This window comes from Apium graveolens, chromosome 1, assembly GCF_009905375.1.
Source record: "Apium graveolens cultivar Ventura chromosome 1, ASM990537v1, whole genome shotgun sequence".
Taxonomy (NCBI): domain Eukaryota; kingdom Viridiplantae; phylum Streptophyta; class Magnoliopsida; order Apiales; family Apiaceae; genus Apium; species Apium graveolens.
Window position 1 is genome coordinate 37,504,891 of NC_133647.1, and position 21,759 is coordinate 37,526,649.

Here is a 21,759-nt window from a genome sequence, read left to right on the forward strand (position 1 = left end):
ACTTAGATATACCATATATACAACAGTGATATGGACAGCTATTGACTGATATGGACAGCTAATGGCATCTGTTAACAGCACCTACATTCGGTTGTTAAACTGGTGTGAACTTCTAGGCCCTCAACTCCTGTGACATATATTTTTTAAAAGATATGGATCATTAACACCTTGTTGACAATAGGTTAGTTCTGCAATAACTACAAGCTTGAGTCTAGGATTGCTGAATTACTGATGATGCTCGGTTTGTTTTGGTTTATACTAGTAAAATTTAGATGCATCAAGATTGACTAAAATCCATTGTGTTACTTGATAGCATCTCCGGCTGCTCACCTGTTATCAATAATATCTATTGGCAGTGAAATATATAAAATCTTGCTCACTCCGACGGATACTCCTATCATATATAATTTTAGATTACATGAAAAGGGCAAGATATTTTTCTGCTTAAAATTTTTTGTAAACCTAATATAATATGCTCTTTTTTTTTAAAAAAAATATAACATATCATTTCAAATCATTTTTTAAATATTATTTAATTGTTAACAAAAATTTTAAAAACTGATATAATAAACTATGTTTTAATTATATATTTTAGAATTTGTATAAGTAATGTGTTATAAACCTTGACCTGAAATATTAGTTATGTTTTATGTAAACGAAGTATATGAGAATAGAAGATATAGAGAGAAAGTTGTGTCTCATTTCATTAGGTAAATGAACTAGTTATAGTAGTTGGTTTACAAGACTTACTAAGTAAGCTATTCAAATCTTTTTCATTAAGTATTACAATCTTCCTCGATAAGTTTTACAAGTCTTCCTCGATAAGTTTTACAAGTCTTCCTCGATAAGCTTTACAAATCTTCCTCGGTAAGATTTGAGAGACTTCCTCGATACGCTTTGACAATCACTTTATATTTATTCAAATATTTTAACACCCCCCCTTGATTGTCAAATGCGAGTTATTGCAAAGATTGACTGTCTCGTTAAAACCTTGCAAGGAAAAACCCAGTGGGACAAAAACCTTGATGAAGGAAAAAGAGTACAGCCTCCCCCTGAATAAAAATGTCTCACATTTTGACATTTTGATATAGCAAACTTTTTAACCTCCGCATACCCATATTATTTCTCAGCTTCTCAAATGTTAATGTAGGTAGTGACTTTGTAAGTATATCCGCCAGATTATCGTATGAGCGAACTTGTTGAACATCAATATCACCATTTTTTTAAAGTTCATGAGTGTAGAAGAATTTTGGCAATATGTGTTTTGTTCGATCCCCTTTAATATATCCTTTCTTAAGTTGTTTGATGCAGGTCGAGTTATCCTCGAATAAAACTGTAGGACTGTCTGAAATACTTGATAATCCACATGATTATCGAATATGTTGAATGACCGACCTTAGCCAAATACATTCTCTGCTTACTTCATGAATTGCTAGTAACTCTGCGTGGTTTGATGAAGTTGCAGCCATAGTCTGTTTTGTAGACTTCCAAGAGATAGCAGTATCACAATATGTAAATATGTCACCTGTTTGTGATCGCCCAAAGTGAGGATCTGACATGTATCCAGCATCTGAATATCCAACTAGCCGTGATCTTGAATTGTTTGGGAAGAATAGTCCAAGATCGATTGTCCCTCGAAGATATCTGAATATATATTTTATTCCCTCCCAATGCCTTTTAGTAGGGTCAGAACTAAATCTTGCCAACAGGTTGACTGCAAATGCAATATCAGGATGTGTGTTGTTTGCAAGATACATGAGAGCGCCAATTGCAATGAGATATGGAACTTCAGGTCCAAGAGCCTCTTCATCTTGTTTTCTAGGACGGAAAGGATCCTTTTCAAACTCAAGTGATCGAACAACCATTGGTGTGGTTAGTGGATGAGTTTTGTCCATGTAGAACCGATCAAGAATCTTTTCAGTGTAGTTTGATTGATGACCAAATATTCCTGAAGATAAGTGCTCCACCTGTATACCTAAACAAAATCTTGTCCTTCCAAGATCTTTCATTTCAAACTCATTTTTCAAATAGTTAGCAGCATTAGTAATATCTTCAGTAGTACCGATAATATTCAAATCATCCACATATACAGTAATAATAACAAAACCAGTTGATGACCGTTTAATAAAAATGCAAGGACACACTTGATTATTAACATATCCATCATTCAATAAGTATTCACTAAGCCTGTTGTACCACATACGACCAGATTGTTTCAAACCATACAATGATCGTTGTAATTTAACAGAATAAAAATGTCAAGGCTTAATGTCCTCAATATTTAATCCTTCAGGATTTTTCATATAAGTATCACTATCAAGTGATCCATATAGGTTTGCTTTCACAACGTCCATCAAATGTGTTTCCAGTTTTTCCATACAAGCCATACCCGTTAGAAAATGAAAAGTAACTCCATTCATCACAGGAGAATATATTTCCTGGTAATCAAAACCAAGTCTTTGAGAGAATTCCTGGGCTACTAGCTGGGCTTTATATATCACAATTTCATTTCTCTCATTTCATTTTTGTACAAACACCCATCTATTCCCGACAGGGAATACACCAGCTGATGTTTGGACTGCAGGTCCAAATACATTTCTCTTGCACAAGGATTGCAATTCTTCTTGAATCGTAATTTTCCATTTTGGCCAATCATCTCGGTGTCGACACTCTTCCACACTTTATGGTTCAGGATCGGAGTTCATAATAATATCATATGCCACGGAAAAAGCATATACATCATCAACCTCGGTACTCCCATGATCCAGTAATTTCGCATTATAAACATAATTTATTGAGATCTCATATTTTTTAGGTACCTTTTCTTCTGTGGAAGCATTTGCCACTTCTGGGGCAACATTCTCTTCTGGAGGCAATCCCACGTCTGGGAGCTCTGTTACAGCCACTTCAGGGGCTTGAACCTCTTTAGGAGGCAATACCACTTCTGGGGTATTTTATGAAACTTTTGCCACTTCTGGGGCAATTCCAATCAATTTCCATTTTCGTGGTACAATATCTTTTGCACCAATAGGTCTACCACACTTCTGCGTGGCTTTGAATCACCAATCAATTCTTCAGGAATTGATTTCTTAGTAGGGATTTCAACTCGTGCCGGAGCATTTACAGCAGGTATATGTGCCTTTATAATATGTCTAGAGTCACTAAAGGCATCCGACATTTGATTAACAATATTTTGTATATGAATAATTCTTTGAACTTCAAATTTACATTGATTAGTACGCGAATCAATAAAATTTAATCCTGATGCATTTCATGATATTTTGGAATTTAATTTATGCAAATCATTATCTCCCCATAATTTAGGGAACATGGATTCATCAAAATGATAATCAGCATAACGAGTAGTAAAAACATCACCAGTTAATGGTTCCAGATACCTTATAATAGACGGAGAATCAAAACCAACATATATACCTATTCTTCTTTGAGGTTTCATTTTAGTTCTTTGTGGTGGTGATATAGGAACATACACAGCGCAAATAAATACTTTTAAATGAGATATATTAGGTACTTGACCAAGAACTAATTCTTGAGGGGATTGTTTGTGGTAAGCAGAAGGCCTTATTCTAATTATATTTGCAGCATGAAGTATTGCATGACCCCAAACAGATATAGGTAACTTTGCCCTTAGGAGTAAGGGACGGACAATAAGTTGAAGTCTTTTAATTAAGAATTCTGCTAAACCATTTTGTGTATATACGTGAGCCACCGGGTGTTCGACTGAGATTCCTACTGACCTACTGACATACAATAATGATTAAAAGTTGCAGATGTAAATTCAGCAACATTATCTAGTCGGATTGATTTAATGAGATGGTCAGGAAATTGAGCTCGGAGTTTAATTATTTGGGCAAGTAATTTGGCTAAGGCTGTATTTCGGGTTGTAAATAGACATACATGAGACCATCGAGTTGACGCATCAATTAAAACCATAAAGTACCTAAATGGGCCAGAAGATGGATGAATAGGACCACAAATGTCACCTTGAATTCTTTCTAAGAATTTCAGGGACTCAGTTTGAAGCTTAACTGAGGATGGTCGGACAATCAATTTTCCTAAGAAACATGCTGAACAGTGAAGTTCATCTTGGGATATTATCTTTTAAGTTTTAAGAGGATGTCCCACAGAATTTTCAACAATACGGCGTATCATAGATACTCCTGGATGACCGAGTCTTTCGTTCCAAAGGGAAAGTAGTTTTGGGTCTATGACTTTGGGCATGTTGACACTATGAGATTCAAGAACTCGTATACTCGTAACATATAATCCTAAAGAAACCGAGTGGAATTTTTCTAAGACCCTTTTATTGTCAACGGTATTTTAGGTGATGAGAAGGTATTCTTTTTCATTCTCATTAGTAGTTTCAACGTGAAACCCGTTAAGACGGATATCGTTAAAACTCAGTAGGTTTCTAGTTGACTTGCTAGAGTATAGAGCCTCTTGTATGTGTATGTGTGTCTTATTTGGTAGAAACAGACTAGCTTTCCCAAAACCTTCTATTATATTTGATGTACCCGATACCGTCCAGACATGTGAGTTGATTTTAGTCAACTGTGAGAAGTATTTCTGACTCTGTAAAATAGTGTGTGTAGTTGCGCAGTCAACAATGCATATATCTTCCATCTCTATTCATATATAAATGAAAAACATCTTTATTAAAAATACATGAGTACATAGAACAACAACATGAAACAAGTACATAAAATGAGTATATAATGGAAATAAGTAAAACACAAAGGAAATAAGTAAAGTAAGACAATACATATGAAGTCTAGTCGTCTAAACCATAATAAAGATTAGCACCAGTGTCTATTTAATTTGAGTCCTTATTGACGGGTTCATTAACTAGATTATAATTAGCGAAGTTGGTTTCTACTCTCTTTCCATTATTCCTTTTGGATGACTCGTAGAGATCAACAAGATATTTGGGTGTGCGACAAGTACGTTGGCAGTGCCCCTCAGATCCGCACCTATGACAGATGCCTCGGTTCTCTCCTTCTTAGGGTGCCTTTCTTTTATTTGGCTCTTCACGTTGCCATTTCTGGTGGCCATAGTTGTAACCATCACGTGCCACTTCAGGTGGCCAGAATGATATTGATTGCGAAACCGACCACGGAAATTTCCACGTCCACGGTTTCGTCCATAACCCTGTCCTCCTCTATGCCCTTTCCCACGTTCATTCTTCAGGAATGACGTGTTATGTACTTCAGGTAACTGGGTAGAGCCTGTGAGGTGTATCTGATGATTTTTCAGTAGCAACTCAATAATCTTTTCAGCCACAAGAAGGAGAGATATCAGCTCACCATATTTCTGAAAATTCCGCTCCCTATATTGTTGAGCCAGGATCATAGTATTAATGTGAAAGGTTGAGAGGGTCTTTTCAATCATTTCAGTATCAGTAATATTTTCACCACAAAATTTATTTTGAGCTAATTTTGAAAAGGGAAGAATTATATTCGGCTACAAATTTGAAATCCTGTAACCTCAAATTAATCCAGTCATATCGGGTATATGACAAGTGAACAAGTTTCTGGTGATCAAATCTATCCTTGAGATTATTTCAAAGGGTGAGTGAATTTTTGATAGTGAGGTATTCAGATTTTAGATCTTCGTGGATGTGATGCCTAAGAAAGATAATTGATTTTACATTTTGTTCAACGGTTGGGATTTTTTCTGGGTCAATAGTATCTTTTAGGCCATTAACACTAAGGTGTAATTCCGCATTAAAAGCCCGGGTTTCGGCCCGACCCAGCTCGATTAAAAGTCCGAAAAAGCCAGGTTATAATCTGATTATTCTAATATATTTTCTTATATATTTATAAATTCACATTTACTATAAATATAAATAATACTATAAACACATATATATTTACATATTTGTGATTAATAATATTATTTATATACTTCGTTGCATAAATAATGAAAGAAGATATAATAAGTACATTACATATATTTGGATATCATTGTTATCATAACAATGATAAAACATATTATTCTATAAACATGTTTATTTTTTGCCGAACTTAAATATTTTCAACAAATTAATATTTTCATAAAATATTCCACGTAAACTAATACATTTTTACGATGATCTAGTTGCTAACATATGTATTCTTCGGAATCTCTAATAATACTCGATCCGATTTAAATTAGAAAAAAGCCCGACCCGATCCGATCCGGCCAGAAAAAAAGCCCGATTAGGCCCGCCTCGAGGGCCAAAACGGGCTCTGACATTTTCGGAAAGCCCGGCCCGGCCCGGTCAAAGTCAAAGCCCGAAAAGCCCGGCCCGGTCAAAACTCGGGCTTTTTAAGGTCTGGTCAAAACTCGGCCCGGTGGACCTTTTGCGCATCTCTATGCGCACGTATTAAGCACTAAAATTTATAAATTTTGAATTGTTTTATTGGTGTATTTATTGTAAATATAGGGGATCCATCATCATTAAAAGATATTAACCAATTAAAATAAACTAAAATTATCAAAATTTATATTTAGTGTGTGCCCATGAACACACAGCAGAAAAACCGTTTTTATAACATTACCTTTTCCATTTTCTTTGGTATGCTAGCGTATGTACTGGGTAATGAGTTTTTGTAACTTTTTTTTTAAAATAAAAAGTACTCTCTCCGTCCCGGCTAATTCTTTAAGTTTGGTTTTGGTACGGAGGTTAAGAAATATGTATAAAGTAGTGAAAAAAAGAAAGAAAAGAAGGTGAAGTGGTGAGACCATTGATTTTTAATATATAAAAGAGATATAGTGGGGTAAAAGTAGTGTGAAAATGAAGGAAAAGTGGGAAAGTGGTGGGACCCATTGACTATTTTTGATAAGTTTTGAAATGTAAAGAATTGGATGGGACATCCCAAAAAGGAAAATGTAAAGAAATGGTTGAGATAGAGGGAGTAGCAGTTTAGTATCCGTCTCTTACACGGTAACAGTACAAGCGGCTAACATGTCGAATGCCTTTAGCATAAATAATTTTAGCAGGGATGAAAAGTTGAAATGGATAAAATTTTACCAAAAAAAAAGAGAAAATCGCAAATCATATATTGCAGACTTCCCCTGTCGTAGTGATTGGTTAGAGCATCTCCAATAAAGATTGTCAAGGGGTTACCAAATTTTATATGTCATGACACTCTTACTTGCCAATCTATTAAGATTTTGTCAAGGGGTTACCATATCTTATATGTCATGACACTCTTGCTTGCCAATATATTGGGATTATATGATTGCTAAGAGGTTATTTACTTGACAAATTCCTAAAATTGTTAAAATATATATATAAATGCAAAAAGTTTATATCAATAATGCCCTTTTAGATTATGAATCATTTATAATTTAATTTAAAAGACCACATAGGCAACAATTAAATATTGTTAACTATTGGAATATAATGTTGACAAGTTGATATAAAATTGAGTGAAAATAAAATATTAATATATATGATGATTTGGCAGCAGGGGTGTAGCCATCATTTGGCGAGCGGGGTCAATCGACCCCACTCAACTTAAAATAATATATAAATTTTGTAGTATCAAACATATTTTGATCTAAATTTAAACATAAAATTAAAATTTTGAACCCACTAAAATAAAATTCATACACTAAATATGAAAATTATCGAAGATTTTCAAATTTTGACCACACTGACTAGATTTTCTGGCTACGCCCCTGTTTGGCAGATTTGCCAATTAGCTTGACAACCCCTTATTGAAGATGCTCTTAGTACCGAAATTAAGGGCTAATAAAGTGGGGCAATATCTATTATATATATAATAGCGCAAATGGGTGGTTGGGTGAGACAATTTATTCAATGTGAAATCACTATTTTAACCCTTGTCCTATTTATTATTTCATATTTAATATCCATTAAAGGTTAATCTTTTTTAAAGCATATGAATTATTTTGTAATTAATAGCTACACACACTTACACATATTTGTATACATATGTTATTTTTAGTGATATACAATTTAAAATGTGATAAATTTAATTAAGAATTAGATATCTGAAATAATTATTAACATAAATATTACATCAATTTTTTAGTAACATGTATTAAATTAATTATGGTTTAAGTGAAATCATCACTAAATAATTTTAGGGTACACTTGCAAAACATAATATTTTTAAATTATTTAACATTTAATACAATTTTTTATCACATACTTTAAACATCAAATACTTACTTATAAAATAGACAATAATATAATCACATATACATAATATTACATGAAATTATTATCAATATAATACAAAAACGTATTTTGTAGTTCAAAATATATTTTGTCACGTCGATAGTACCACCAATACAGCACAAATTTTTTTATTATACAATATCAAATATAAAGAGAAAAGTCGACAATGATATAATTGTCATTAGAATTCTTTTTCAAATACAACATAAAATAAAATAAGGTTGGTAATTTTCAATATTTATAATTAATTTAAATTTTTAAATATATCAAAAATATACCAAAATTAATATATTTTTTTATAATATATTAGAAAATACGAGACACGGGCTCTAGAGCTAATTAATATTAATGATAAAAGCCAACTTAATAAACAAACCCGAAAAAAAAATGCTAAAAGCGGGATAGGATTGGACAGAAAAAGAATAAGATATACCTCGTACACAAGTTCCGCTTGCTGCTTTTCATTTTGATAGGAGTATATGTATAGACAAAAACGTATATATTTATATTTTGCTGCGGGTCCCTTCCATATAAAAAAGGAACTAAGAAGACTTTGATTCTTATCAAAACCCCCTCAAAAGAGAAAAAAAGCCTAATCATTGTGTTACTACCACTACTACTAATACGATTACCTAAGAGTGAGAATCAAATGATAACCTTTTTTCATGGGTAACTTAGTAACTAAAATAATAGCCGTTAGATCACTTTACATTGAGATTATTTGTTTGATATATTAGAAAAAGTTTGAAAAAAATACCTTAAAATTATACGGAAATATTAATTGATGTATCACATTGTTATGAAAAAAAGTTGTATAAATAAAACACAAACATATTATAATTTTTTTAAAAAATATTAGAAAATACATAACACACACAAAAGAACACAAAACTAAAATATAAAAGATACAAAATAAAAGTTATAAAATAAAAATACAGAACACTTTAACAAAAATTACAAAATATTGGTAAAAAATACAGGATACAAAATAAAAATTGAAGAACACGTAATTTATTTACAACACATTCAATGAAAATCAAAGAATATTAATAAAAATTAAAGAAGGCTGCTAAAATAATAAAGGACGCAAAATAAAAATATACAGGACACAAAATAAAAGTTACAAAAGAAAAACAGTGAACACATGAACCAAAATTACAGGACACAAAACAAAAAATTACAGGGCACAAAATAAATATTAAAGAACACGTTTTATAAAACATTCAATGAAAATCACAGAACATTAATAATTATTAGTTAGAGTTAAAAAATAAAGGACACAAAACAAAAAATAATATTGATAAATATGAATTATAGAAACAAAATATAGTATACTAGTAAAAGAATATGCATTACATAAAATTACTAAAAATAAATAATAAATAAAAATAGTGGTAAAATTATATAATACTAAGAAAAATACCTTAAAATTATACGGAAATATAAATAATTGTGTAAAATTAACATATAAATCCAATTGGAAAACATGAAAAATAAAACTAATGAACAAATAGAACACTAGAAAAATAATAATTAAATTACAGAACATGAAAACTTAAAACTTTAAAAACTAGTTACATAACTCCAAAAATATGAAAAACATACAAAATATTATATGAACATATGAAAATTTTAGTTAAATTACATAAATTATAATATATATAAAAAAGTGCTTACAGAAAATATAATGTTAAATTAGAGAATACAAAAAAATTAAGGTGTAAAAAATATTTTACAGAACACAACAAGTTTATAACACATCAAATATTGAAGAGTACAGAACTTAAGAAGTTTTAGAATTCACACAGTTTAAAAAATAAAATATAAAAACATTAGTAAAAAAAAATTAAACAAGTAGAAACTTGTACAATGAATAAGAGTTACCGAACATTACAAATTTAGAGAACATATATACCAAATTATAGAACATACACAAAATTTAAAAAATAGACATATGAATATTCAATATTAAAATTAGATAACACCCAAAAAGTTAGCTAAAGTTGGAATATGATAAAAGAAAAGATATAAAAAAGTACATATTTTATACAAAACACTAAAAATATATAATAAGTAAACGGTGTTAAAGGTTGATGAACGTGTTTTTAAGATGTGGACCAATTAAAGGTTGATGAACGTGTGTTTAAGATGTGGACCAATTATAATGAGTTATTTAATTACCCAAAAAGAATAGTTACCCACTGAATCTGACCTATCTAATAATATAAATTATGTGTTGGTTGGTTATGATGCGTCTTTCTTGTTGTAGTCGTTAAACTACTTCAACATATTTTATCATTATCCAACAAAATAAACATTTATTTTTACATCTATATAAAACAAGTGGAAGAAGTACTTACAATTTATCTACTGCCTAATAATATCCTTAATTATTTAAGGGGTTGTGTGCTTAAGAAGACGGTATGAATTTAAAATAAGCAATTGAGTTAGGCTGATATGGATGGAGAAATCATTCCTCATATCATGTGTTTGGTTCGGTACTGTAATGAAATATATTTAATTTAAATATATTTGATTCATTGACCGAATCAAATTTTTATATATTTGATAGGGAAGAAAATAAGGTCTGGGTATGTAATTAATGTTACATTAATTGTATCAGAATTGGGCCAACAGCTAGGCCCATTTGAGAAGGCCCAAAACCCTGAATATTAATTAATTTCATAATTAAATAATAAGGGATAAGTCAGCTGATAAGATGAGTCCTAGTGGAGAAATAAATCCTTGTAGATTGGCCTCCAAGGAACCTGGTGGGATAAGGAATCAGCTTCCTACTTCTTAGGACTCCAAAATCCATTCTAATTCTGAGACTTGACCACCAAGTCTCCTAACCCAAGTCCAATTCAAGAACTCTCAACATCTATATAAGGGGCCTCACCCCATAAATCAGAACTACGTTTTTTGACTTGATCCTTGGCAATCAACAAGGTACGTAGGCATCTTGTTAAGGCAGATTGAGTCACGAAACACAAGAGCAGTCAAATCGAGCCTCGAAACTCACGTTCCTTAGTAATAAATACAACAATTATATACCTTAGTTTTTAATGCATAACATTTGGCGCCGTCTGTGGGAAAACACAATAACAACCATAGCGAGAACATGGAGAACAAGCAGCGTCCTTGAAGGAGGGACACCCGCGGGACAACCCAAACGATTTCGTCAACCGTGGAGGTGCCTCCGCATTCAACCTATGCCGTCACCCAAGGAGGAGCCCAGGTAGGGGCAAATGAACCTCAATCTCAAGGGACGATTCCCCCGACTCCTCAAGGTACGAATCCCCAACTTCAGCAACTACATGTACCTGTGAATTCTCGACCCATTGGGTACGAGTATTCAACTGTTGTAACCACTAACCCACCTTATGGGATGCCCCTTTACCCCGAGGTTGGAGGAAGTGGACATGCGGGACGGAGTGAAGCACAGGGACAAACACCCCCTACATACAAGGTTTGGCTCCTATCTCGGAGGACCAGGAATTTTCAGGTCCTTACTGAGAGAGATTCTGAATCTTCGGATGACGAAGTGGCCCCAAGAAGGAGACGTGCTGGCAAAGAGCCGATGGCTAATGGTAACCAGCACCCTAGGAGCACCCGAGGGGTGAATCCCCAAGAAGTGCAGGAGAGAATCAAGGCTCATGAGGCTGAGATTCAAAGGCTGAAACGCGACTTGGAGGCGCACAAGAACACCAAACCCCCACTACCTCCAAGAGGGAGGAATCATCCCCCTATCATAGACCTGGATGGTCCAATACAGAGAAGGGCTGTTGCCCCAAGGGCTGAACTGAGCAATCTTCTTCCCCTTGGAGATCCTGATGATCCTACCCCACCATTCACTGAAGAAATAATGAATACCCATATCTCAAGGAAGTTCAAGATGCCCACTATCAAAGCTTATGATGGCACTGGAGATCCCGCCAATCACGTCAGGACATTCTATAATGCACTGTTGCTGCAGCCCGTGAATGACGCTATTAAGTATCGGGCCTTTCCTCAAACCCTGTCGGGTATGGCTCAAAGATGGTATAGTCGTTTGCCCCCGAACCCTATTGTGTCCTTCAGAGAATTAAGTCAGGCTTTTATTAAGCAGTTCATCAGTGGGAGAGTGCATGAGAAAAGTTCAGCATCCCTCATGAGCATTGTACATGGAGCGAAGGAATCCTTAAGAGACTACCTGAATCGTTTCACGAAGGAAGTTTTGAAAGTCCCGAAGCTTGATAACAAGGTAGCTATGATAGCACTATAACAGGGAACTAGGGATGAGTTCTTCAAGATGTCCTTGGCCAAGCGCCCCCCTGAGAACATGTTGCAGCTCCAAGATAGGGCCGGGAAGTACATCAAGGTGGAAGAGAGCATGAGGAAGACCGTAGTGAGCAACGAGCCCGCTGGAGGCAAGAAGCGGAAAACTGATCTGGAGTATATCGCTAAGGACAAGTATCCTAGAACTGAGCAAAACCCTGATTCAATCCCTAAGAAGGGAGGACCTGGGCAAAAATTCGCTGAATACGCTAAGTTGAACGCTCCTAGAAGCCAGATCTTGATGGAAATCGAGAAAGACCAAGATATTCGTTGGCCTAAACCCTTGAAGGCAGATCCATCCAAGCTAGACAAGAGCAAATATTATAGATTTCACAAAGATATTGGTCATGACACCAATGAGTGTAGGCAACTGAAAGATGAAATAGAGTTCCTCATTCGGAAAGGAAGATTAAACAAGTACACTGGGGAAGGAAGAGATAGGAATAACAATGGGAGAAAGAACTTTGAAGATCGTAGAAGGGACCAAGATTATCAGGGGCGGAATCCCCAACCTAGGGGACCGGTGATAAATACAATCTTTGGAGGACCACGATCCCGAGGACCTGTGATAAACCCGATTTTTGGAGGACCGACTGCTGCTGGATTATCCAAGAACTCCAGGAAAGCTTATGCCAGGGAGGTTATGCATATTGTTGGGGAAGCCCCGAAGAGGGCCAGGACAGAAGTAACAATGGCTTTCGATGATTCTGATATGGAGGGTGTGAAATTTCCCCATGACGACCCGCTGGTCATAACCCCGATAATAGGGAACAACCCGGTGAAGAGGGTCCTTGTGGATAATGATGCTTCAGTGGATATCTTGCTCCATGACACCTTTTTAAGGATGGGATATAATGACTCCCAATTGACCCTAACCGACATGCCGATATATGGATTTGCGGGAGTGGAATTCCCTGGGAAGGGATAATCAAGTTGCCAACAACTATAGGACATGAACCAAGGCAAGCAACACAGATGTTAGACTTTATGGTGGTAAAAGCCAGTTCAACTTATAACGCTATTATGGGAATAATAGGGATACATACCTTCAAAGCAGTCCATTCTTCCTATCATTCAGGTATGAAGTTTCCCACCCGGAATGGTATTGGAGAAGAAAGAGGAGATCAAAAAATGGCTAGAAGTTGCTATGTGGCCTCACTGAGGGCAGATGGAGTTGGAGGGCAAGTTCTGCCTATTGAAGATCTGGATATTCGAGAGAATGATGAAAAAAGAGGAAAGCCAGCTGAAGACTTGGTTTCGATTCCTTTAGCTCCCGAGGATCCTGAGAAAGGTACTTTTGTTGGAGCCACACTAGAGGAGCCCCTTGGAGGGAAGTTAGTGAAACTTTTGCAATAAAATAGTGATGTGTTTGCATGGTCGGCAGCTGATATGCCAGGCATAGACCCGGAACTAAATACTCACAAGCTGAATGTGGATCCGAGTCGGAAGACGGTGAAGCAAAAGAAAAGAAGTTTTGCCCCAGAAAAGCAAGAAGCTATAAAACAGGAACTAGAGAAGCTCTTAGAGGCTGGTTTCATTGAGGAGATACAATTTCCAGAATGGTTAGCAAACCCTGTAATGGTGAAGAAGACCAATGGAAAGTGAAGGATGTGTGTGGACTTCACTGATCTGAATGACGCATGCCCTAAGGACTGTTTCCCATTGTCAATGATAGATACTTTGATAGATGCCACTACTGGACATGAGATGTTGAGCTTCATGGATGGATTTAGTGGATACAATCAAATCAAGATGCACAAGGACGACATCCCAAAGGTTGGTAAATAAAATTTTTAAGGATCTTATTAGCAGGACCATGGAAGTTTATGTTGATGACATGTTAGTCAAAAGTCTAGTGAAGACTGACCATATAACCCATTTGAGGGAAGCTTTTGAGGTCCGAAGATACCACAAGATGATGTTAAATCCTACAAAGTGTGCTTTCGGAGTAGGATCTGGAAAGTTTTTGGGATTGATGGTCTCCAAGAGAGGAATCGAGGCCAATCCCGATAAAATAAGGGCAATCCTGGACATGGAGCCCCAAAAAACTATCAAAGATGTTCAGAAGCTCACAGGAAGGGTTGCTGCGCTGGGACGATTCATCTCCAAGTCAGGGGACAAGTGCTTGTCGTTCTTCAAGTCCTTAAAGAAGGTTAAAGATTTCGTATGGAGTGAGGAAAGCCAGAAGGCATTCAAGGAGTTAGAGAAATATATGGCTCAGGCCCCGTTGCTGGCCAAGCCGGCTTTGAATGAAGTTTTATACTTATATTTGGCCGTTTCAGAGAGTGCCTTGAGCGCTGTATTGGTTAAGGAGGAACTAAAAATCCAGAAACCCGTATACTATGTCAGTAAAATTCTGCATGGAGCTGAGTTGAATTATTCAACTATTGAGAAGTTTGCTTTAGCCTTGGTAATGGCTTCGAGAAAGTTGCGTCCTTACTTCCAAGCCCATAAGATTGAGGTGCTAACAAACCAACCCCTGAGAAATATAATTCATAGTCCCAAGGCTAGTGGGAGACTGATCAAATGGACAATAGAGTTGGGAGAATTCGATATTAAGTATAAGCCACGAACGATGATAAAAGCCCAGGCATTGGCTAACTACGTGGTGGAATGTACCATACCCAATAAAAAAGTCGGAGGGCAGGAAGATACCATACCTCAAGACAAGAAAGTTGATAAGGGGAACAAAGAACAGGATGATAAGGACAAGGAATATTGGGTCCTCTATTTTGATGGAGCATCAAAAACAAATTCAAGTGGAGCAGGTTTGGTTTTACAAAGCCCTGATGGGTTCTTGATTGGATATGCTATGAAGTTAGATTTCCCGACCATAAACAACGAGGCAGAATATGAAGCTCTGATAGCTGGTCTCGGCCTAGCAGGGACACTGAGAGTCAAGAACTTGAAGGTCTGTGGAGACTCGTAGTTGATCATATCCCAAGTGAAGGGAGAGTTTGAGGAAAAGGATGATAAGATGGCTAAGTATGTCCGCCTAGTAAGGGCTGTGATGACCCAATTCGAGGAATGCCATGTTGAGCACATTCCAAGGGAGGAAAATGCTTAGGCAGATGCATTATCAAAGTTTGCTTCATCCGAGATAGAGGAAAGTTCAGGAAGTGTATACTTCCGCGTTCTGAAGACACGGAGCATTGATGTTAAGCTTGTAGCTCCTATAGGTATGGGGAAGTCATGGATAGATCCCATTAAGACCCATATTCAAACCGGTTGGTTGCCAAATGATGCTACTGAAGCACAAAAGTTGGTTGTTCGAGCACTAAGATACTCCTTGATAGATGGGATTTTGCATAAAAGATCTTATGTAGTTCCTTACTTAAGATGTCTCAGGCCCGATGAGGCACGCCTGGCTCTTGAAGAAGTGCATGAAGGTATATGTGGGCAACACTTGGGGGCAGAGCGGTAGCTCATAAGATAACCCGTTTAGGCTTCTATTGGCCGAAAATGATGGCTGATGCCAAAGAGTATGTGAATAAGTGTGATCGCTGTCAGAAGCATGTACCTATCGTTAGACAACCCCCCGAGATGCTGACCTCCATCAACTCACCCATCCCCTTTGCTATGTGGGGAATGGATATACTTGGGCCTTTCCCCATGGCCACGGCACAAAGGAAGTTCCTGATTATAGCCATTGATTATTTTACTAAGTGGATTGAAGCCAAGCCTTTGGCCAAAATCACAACTAAGCAGGTTGCACAATTCCTGTGGGAAAATATCATGTGCCGGTATGGAATTCTCCGCATCCTAGTCACCGATAATGGAACACAGTTCAACAATGAGGAATTCAAGAAGTATTGTGAGGAGAATGAAATTGAATTACGATTCACCTCGGTGTCTCACTCGCAAGCCAATGGGCAAGCGGAAGTGGCGAATCGTATAATCCTGGATGGACTAATGAAGAGGATCGAGAGGTCGAGGAATAATCGGGTGGATGAAGTACTCCCAATACTATGGGCCTATAGGACTACGTGTAGAGTCATGACTGAAGCAACTCCCTTCATGTTAGCATATGGGGCAGAAGCAGTTGTTCCTATGGAGATATCACATTCCTCCCCCAGGATTCAAGCTTTCAATGCTGAGGAAAACGAGGAAGGCAAAGGTTAGCCCTGGATCTAATTGATGAAGTGCGAGATGAGGCATATGCGAAGATAGTGGAATATCAGAAAAATGCTTCGTTCTACTACATCCTAAGGGTTAAAGAAAGGTTCTTCAAACAGGGTGACTTAATCTTGAGGAAGGTGGAAGCTTCTGGTGTAGGGAAGAAAGGGAAACTTGCCCCAAATTGGGAAGGGCCATACAAGGTCAAGAGTGTTCAAGGTAGAGGAACCTACAAGCTCGAGACTATGGATGGCTTTGAAGTCCCGAGAACTTGGCATGCACAAAACCTGAAGATTTACTATGTGTAAATTGGTTGAGCGCGATTCTCACTTGTCAAGATGACAAGTAGGTTGAAAAGCACCTTGAAGCTTTGCTTGCTTAGGACTACATGTTCTAGTTTTATTTTGAGGATTATTAAGACTTGTGTAAGGGATGAATCCCAACATTTTAAGAAATTCGTAAAGTTTTCAAAATATGTTGGCATGGCAAGTACACTAAGTGCACAAGATGAAAACATAAAGTTCAACAAACAAAGATATAAGGCAAGTGAATGCTACAAGTAAAAAAAGAGAGAAGGCCCAACCCAAATTTTGCTAGGCATGGGATTATGAAAGCCCAATAAAAGATCCACGTCTGAAAAAATAATTAAACCCAGTTAAGGGCCCAGTTTGAAAAAATAATCAAGCCCAGTTAAGGGCCCAAGTGTTTGAAAGACCCAGCAAAAAGGCCCAAGTTAGAAAATGTAAAGAAAAGCCGAGGAAATAAATGGCCCCCAAAGAAAAAGAGAAATTATTCCTGACCCAATTCGATCAGGATTCATGCTATATTCCTGATCAAATATTCTTGATCGAAAAAACCATGACCAGGAACAAAAGAAGGGGATAATTCGGTCAAAAACGTAATTCCTGACCGAAAAGGTCAGAATTCTTGTCGAAAAATCGTGACCCTGAAGGAAGCCCAACATTAGGACCCAAAATATGAAAGATAACAAAATTCTTATTGAATTTCTGGTCGAATGGATGAGGTCCAAAATGCCTTCGACCAGGGCTAAAAAAGGGGGATAAATCGACCAGAATCTGACCCAATTCGACCAGAATTTCTATTTGATTTCTGGTCGAAATGATTGAGGTCGAAAGAGCTTCGACTAGGACTAAAAAAGAGGGTTTGATTCGGTCAAAAAAATGGATCCTGGACGAAAGGGTTAAAATCCTAGTCCAAGGGGTCAGAATCCTGATCCAAGAGGTCCTGATCTAAATTGTGAATCCTGGTCCAAGGGTTCAGAATCCTAGTCCAAGGGGTCAGAATCCTGATCTAAATTGTGAATCCTGGTCCAAGGGGTCAGAATCCTGATCTAAATTGTGAATCCTGGTCCAAGGGGTCAGAATCCTGATCTAAATTGTGAATCCTGGTCCAAGGGGTCAGAATCGTAGTCCAAGAGGTCAGAATCCTGATCTAAATTGTGAATCCTGGTCCAAGGGGTCATAATCCTAGTCCAAGGGGTCAGAACCCTGATCGAAGAGGTCAGGATTCCTAATCTAATTTGTGAATCGTTCGACCAAGGATCAGAATCCTGATCCAAGGGGTCAGGATTCCCGATCTAAATTGTGAATCGTTCGGCTAGGGATCAAAATCCTGATCCAAGGGGTCAGGATCCTGATCGAATCATCCTAACCGAAAGTAGCTTCGACCAGACACTATGGGACCATAATTCAACCAAGATACTGACCGAATGGATTCCTGGTCGATTTTTTTAAAAAAAAAACCGGAATTAAGGAAAATTCCCCGAAAATTAAGAAAATTCCCGAAAATTAAGGAAAATTCCTAGAAATTACGGAAAAATCCCAGAATTAAGGGAAAATTCAAGAAAATTAAGGGAAAATTCTAGAAAATTAAGTGAAAATTCCTGGAAATTAAGGAAAAATCCCAGAATTAAGGAAAAATTCCAGAAAATTAAGGGAAAATTCTTGTAAATTAAGGAAAAATCCCAGAATTAAGGGAAAATTCTAGAAAATTAAGGAAAAATCCCAGAATTAAGGGAAAATTCCAGAAAATTAAGAGAAAATTCCTGGAAATTAAGGAAAAATCCCAGAATTAAGGGAAAATTCCAAAAAATTAAGGGAAAATTCCTGAAATTTAAGGAAAATCCCAGAATTAAGGTAAAATTTGAGAAAATTAAGAAAAAAAATCCCAGAATTAAGGGAAAATTCCAGGAAATCAAGGAAAAATTCCAGAAAATTAAGGGAAAATTCCCGGAAATTAAGGAAAAATCCCAGAATTAAGGGAAAATTTTAGAAAATTAAGGGAAAAAATCCATAAAATCAAGGAAAATCCCAAACTTAAGGGAAAAATTCTTGGAAATTAAGGATAAATCCCAGAATTAAGGGAAAATTCTTGGAAATTAAGGAAAAATTCCATAATTAAGGGAAAATTCCAGAAAATTAAGGGAAAATTCCTGAAAATTAAGAAAAAAAAAATCAGAATTAAGGGAAAAATCCAGAAAATCAAGGGAAAAGAAAATTCCTGAAAATTAAGGAAAAATCCCAGAATTCAGGAAAAATCCCAGAATTTAGGGGAAATTCCTGGAAATTAAGATAATTCCTAAATAATAGTGATAAAAGTAAATCGTTGTAAATGTGTAGGTCGCTCCACACTTTATGCAAAAAACGATACCCTGTAAGGTAACGAATGAACTTAACTTCTGCGAAACCTAGTCACTGTTTCCCAAAAGTTGGGGGGCAATTGATAGTGAAGAAAATAAGGTCTGGGTATGTAATTAATGTTGTTAATCGTATCAGAATTGGGCCAACAGCTAGGCCCATTTGAGAATGCCCAAAACCCTGAATATTAATTAATTTCATAATTAATTAATAAGGGATAAGTCAGCTGATAAGATGAGTCCGAGTGGAGAAATAAATCCTTGTAGATTGGCCTCCAAGGAACCTAGTGGGATAAGGAATCAGCTTCCTACTTCTTAGGACTCCAAAGTCCATTCTAATTCTGAGACTTGACCACCAAGTCTTCTAACCCAAGTCCAATTCAAGGACTCTCAACATCTATATAAGGGGCCTCACCTCACAAATCAGAACTACGTTTTTTGACTTGATCTGTAATAACCCCAATTTTTGGGAAATTTTGAAACCCTTATGAATAGTGTTTTTGCTGAATGAGAAAACTTTTCATGCCACACTATGTAGGGGTTCTGATATGGATATTCTGAGATTTTATTAGTACTTTATATGGGATATAAGTGTATGTAAAGATCGTCAGAATCCAAATCCGAACACTTTGATTTTTCCCGAAAATCCAATAGATACGGAAAGAATTGAGTATAAGGTAACATGATAAAAAGGATTTAAATTAAAGGATTATAAGAGAGGATCATAAAAGGAATACAATATATTGAGAAAGGTTAAGGGAACCTAAGTAATAAGATCCCGGGTATGATCCCTCAAACGATAAATGAAAATGAAAGTTAAGCGAACCGTATAACAGATCAGCGGTCATTAGGCAAATAATTAGGAAGTTAATCAAAGGGATTAGAGAGGATGATGTCACCCAACCAATGAGAAGAGGACAAGGAGGGGAGGATGACATCATGAGGATGACACAACCATGACATGGGAAGGAAGGAGATGTGGTGACTTTTTAACCACACAAACTCAAGGGCAACAAGGTAATTAACTAAAAACAAATCAAAATCTCATCCACCAAGCCAATCATTTCATTTTTCATCAAACAAAACACAAAAATCTCTTTCTTCCCAAGCTAGCTCTCGGCCCATTTCTTAAAAATTGAAGATCCAAGCTCCACCACTTACTATTTAGCAAGGTAATTATCTAAGCTTCCCCATGGATAGTTACATACTTCCTATAAGTTTAAGCTTCTAATTCCAAGCCAATCTTTTTCTATAAATCATGAAAGAAGATGGTGAATAGTGTTTTTCAAGAACTAAAATTTGTGTTCTTGAAGTTTTGTTTAGATTAAGCTTGGATAAGGACTTTAAGGGTGATTCCAAGCCATTCTCTTGATTCTCCACTCTCCAAGGAAGGTATAAACTACAAACCCTAGCTTTAGTTTTGAGTAATTAGGATTGAATGTGTGTATGATATAGCATATGTGAAGCATGATGCTTGATTGGTTGAAGTTTGGTTGAGTTTGTAGAGATTAGTTGGTTTTGTTGCATTGTTGGAGTTGTAAATCTTGGTAATTAGTTAAAAGCACCTAAGTAAAGCTTTTAGTTCATGTGGGGAATAAGTATAAATGGTTAATGTGGATTTGTTGGGGCTGTTATTATGTGGTTTGGAGGGATATTGGTTGTATGATTGATTTGGGGTTGATTTGTGGTTGGTTTTGAATGGTTTAAAATTGGGAAAACGCGTAAACATAGCCGTCGTAACGTCCGATTTTCTTTAGACTGTTTTTGTGCATAACATTAGGACCCGAGAACCCCCTGCTAGATTTTGACCATTGCCATGTTTAGATAGTTCATATTACGAGCTTCGTTTTGATATGTAGTTCGTTCGATTCCGATGCACGGTTTAGGAGAAACGACCGTTTCAAGTAACGGCGTTTCGCGAACGAAACTTTTCCCCTCGCCTTACTTTGAAACATAGGTTAAAGACCAAAAAGGGTTAATTAATTATGAAACAATTATGGTAAGAGTGTTAGGCAGTTGGTAAGACACTCGCGAAGGAATCGCCTTAAAACTCGTAAAGGTTAAATTATTAAAAATGGTGGAGCCGAGGGTACTCGAGTGACTTAAGAGAATCAGTAAGCGCAAAACGAGCGTTAGAGTCTGAGTTGGTTAGAGTATAGATTTACAAGTGACTTTGGTTTAATTCCAACTTACTTGTTGTTTATAGGTTACCAGACTCGTCCCGAGCCATTCGTAACCCCCAGTCGCTCAGGCAAGATTTCTACCTGATATACTGTTGTTGTGATGTAAATATATGTATATGCATTATCTTGTGATAGTGCATGATTGTTATTAGCAAATTTTGCGATATATTGGAGCATGCTGATATGGTATATATGCATGTCTGTTTCGTAATCTGGTTATCTATCTGTTGATTTCAATGCTTATAGTTGCATAATACCTATGCTAGAAATAAGCA

The 21,759-nt window shown here is 36.3% G+C and overlaps 1 protein-coding gene across 1 annotated transcript; it reads right to left on the minus strand.

Moving 5' to 3' along the window:
* Positions 1-1,370: 1,370 nt before the first annotated feature.
* LOC141665039 (secreted RxLR effector protein 161-like) lies at positions 1,371-1,865 on the minus strand. Its single transcript, XM_074471033.1, has one exon. The coding sequence runs from the start codon at positions 1,863-1,865 to the stop codon at positions 1,371-1,373; it is 495 nt and encodes a 164-aa protein (XP_074327134.1).
* Positions 1,866-21,759: the final 19,894 nt, after the last annotated feature.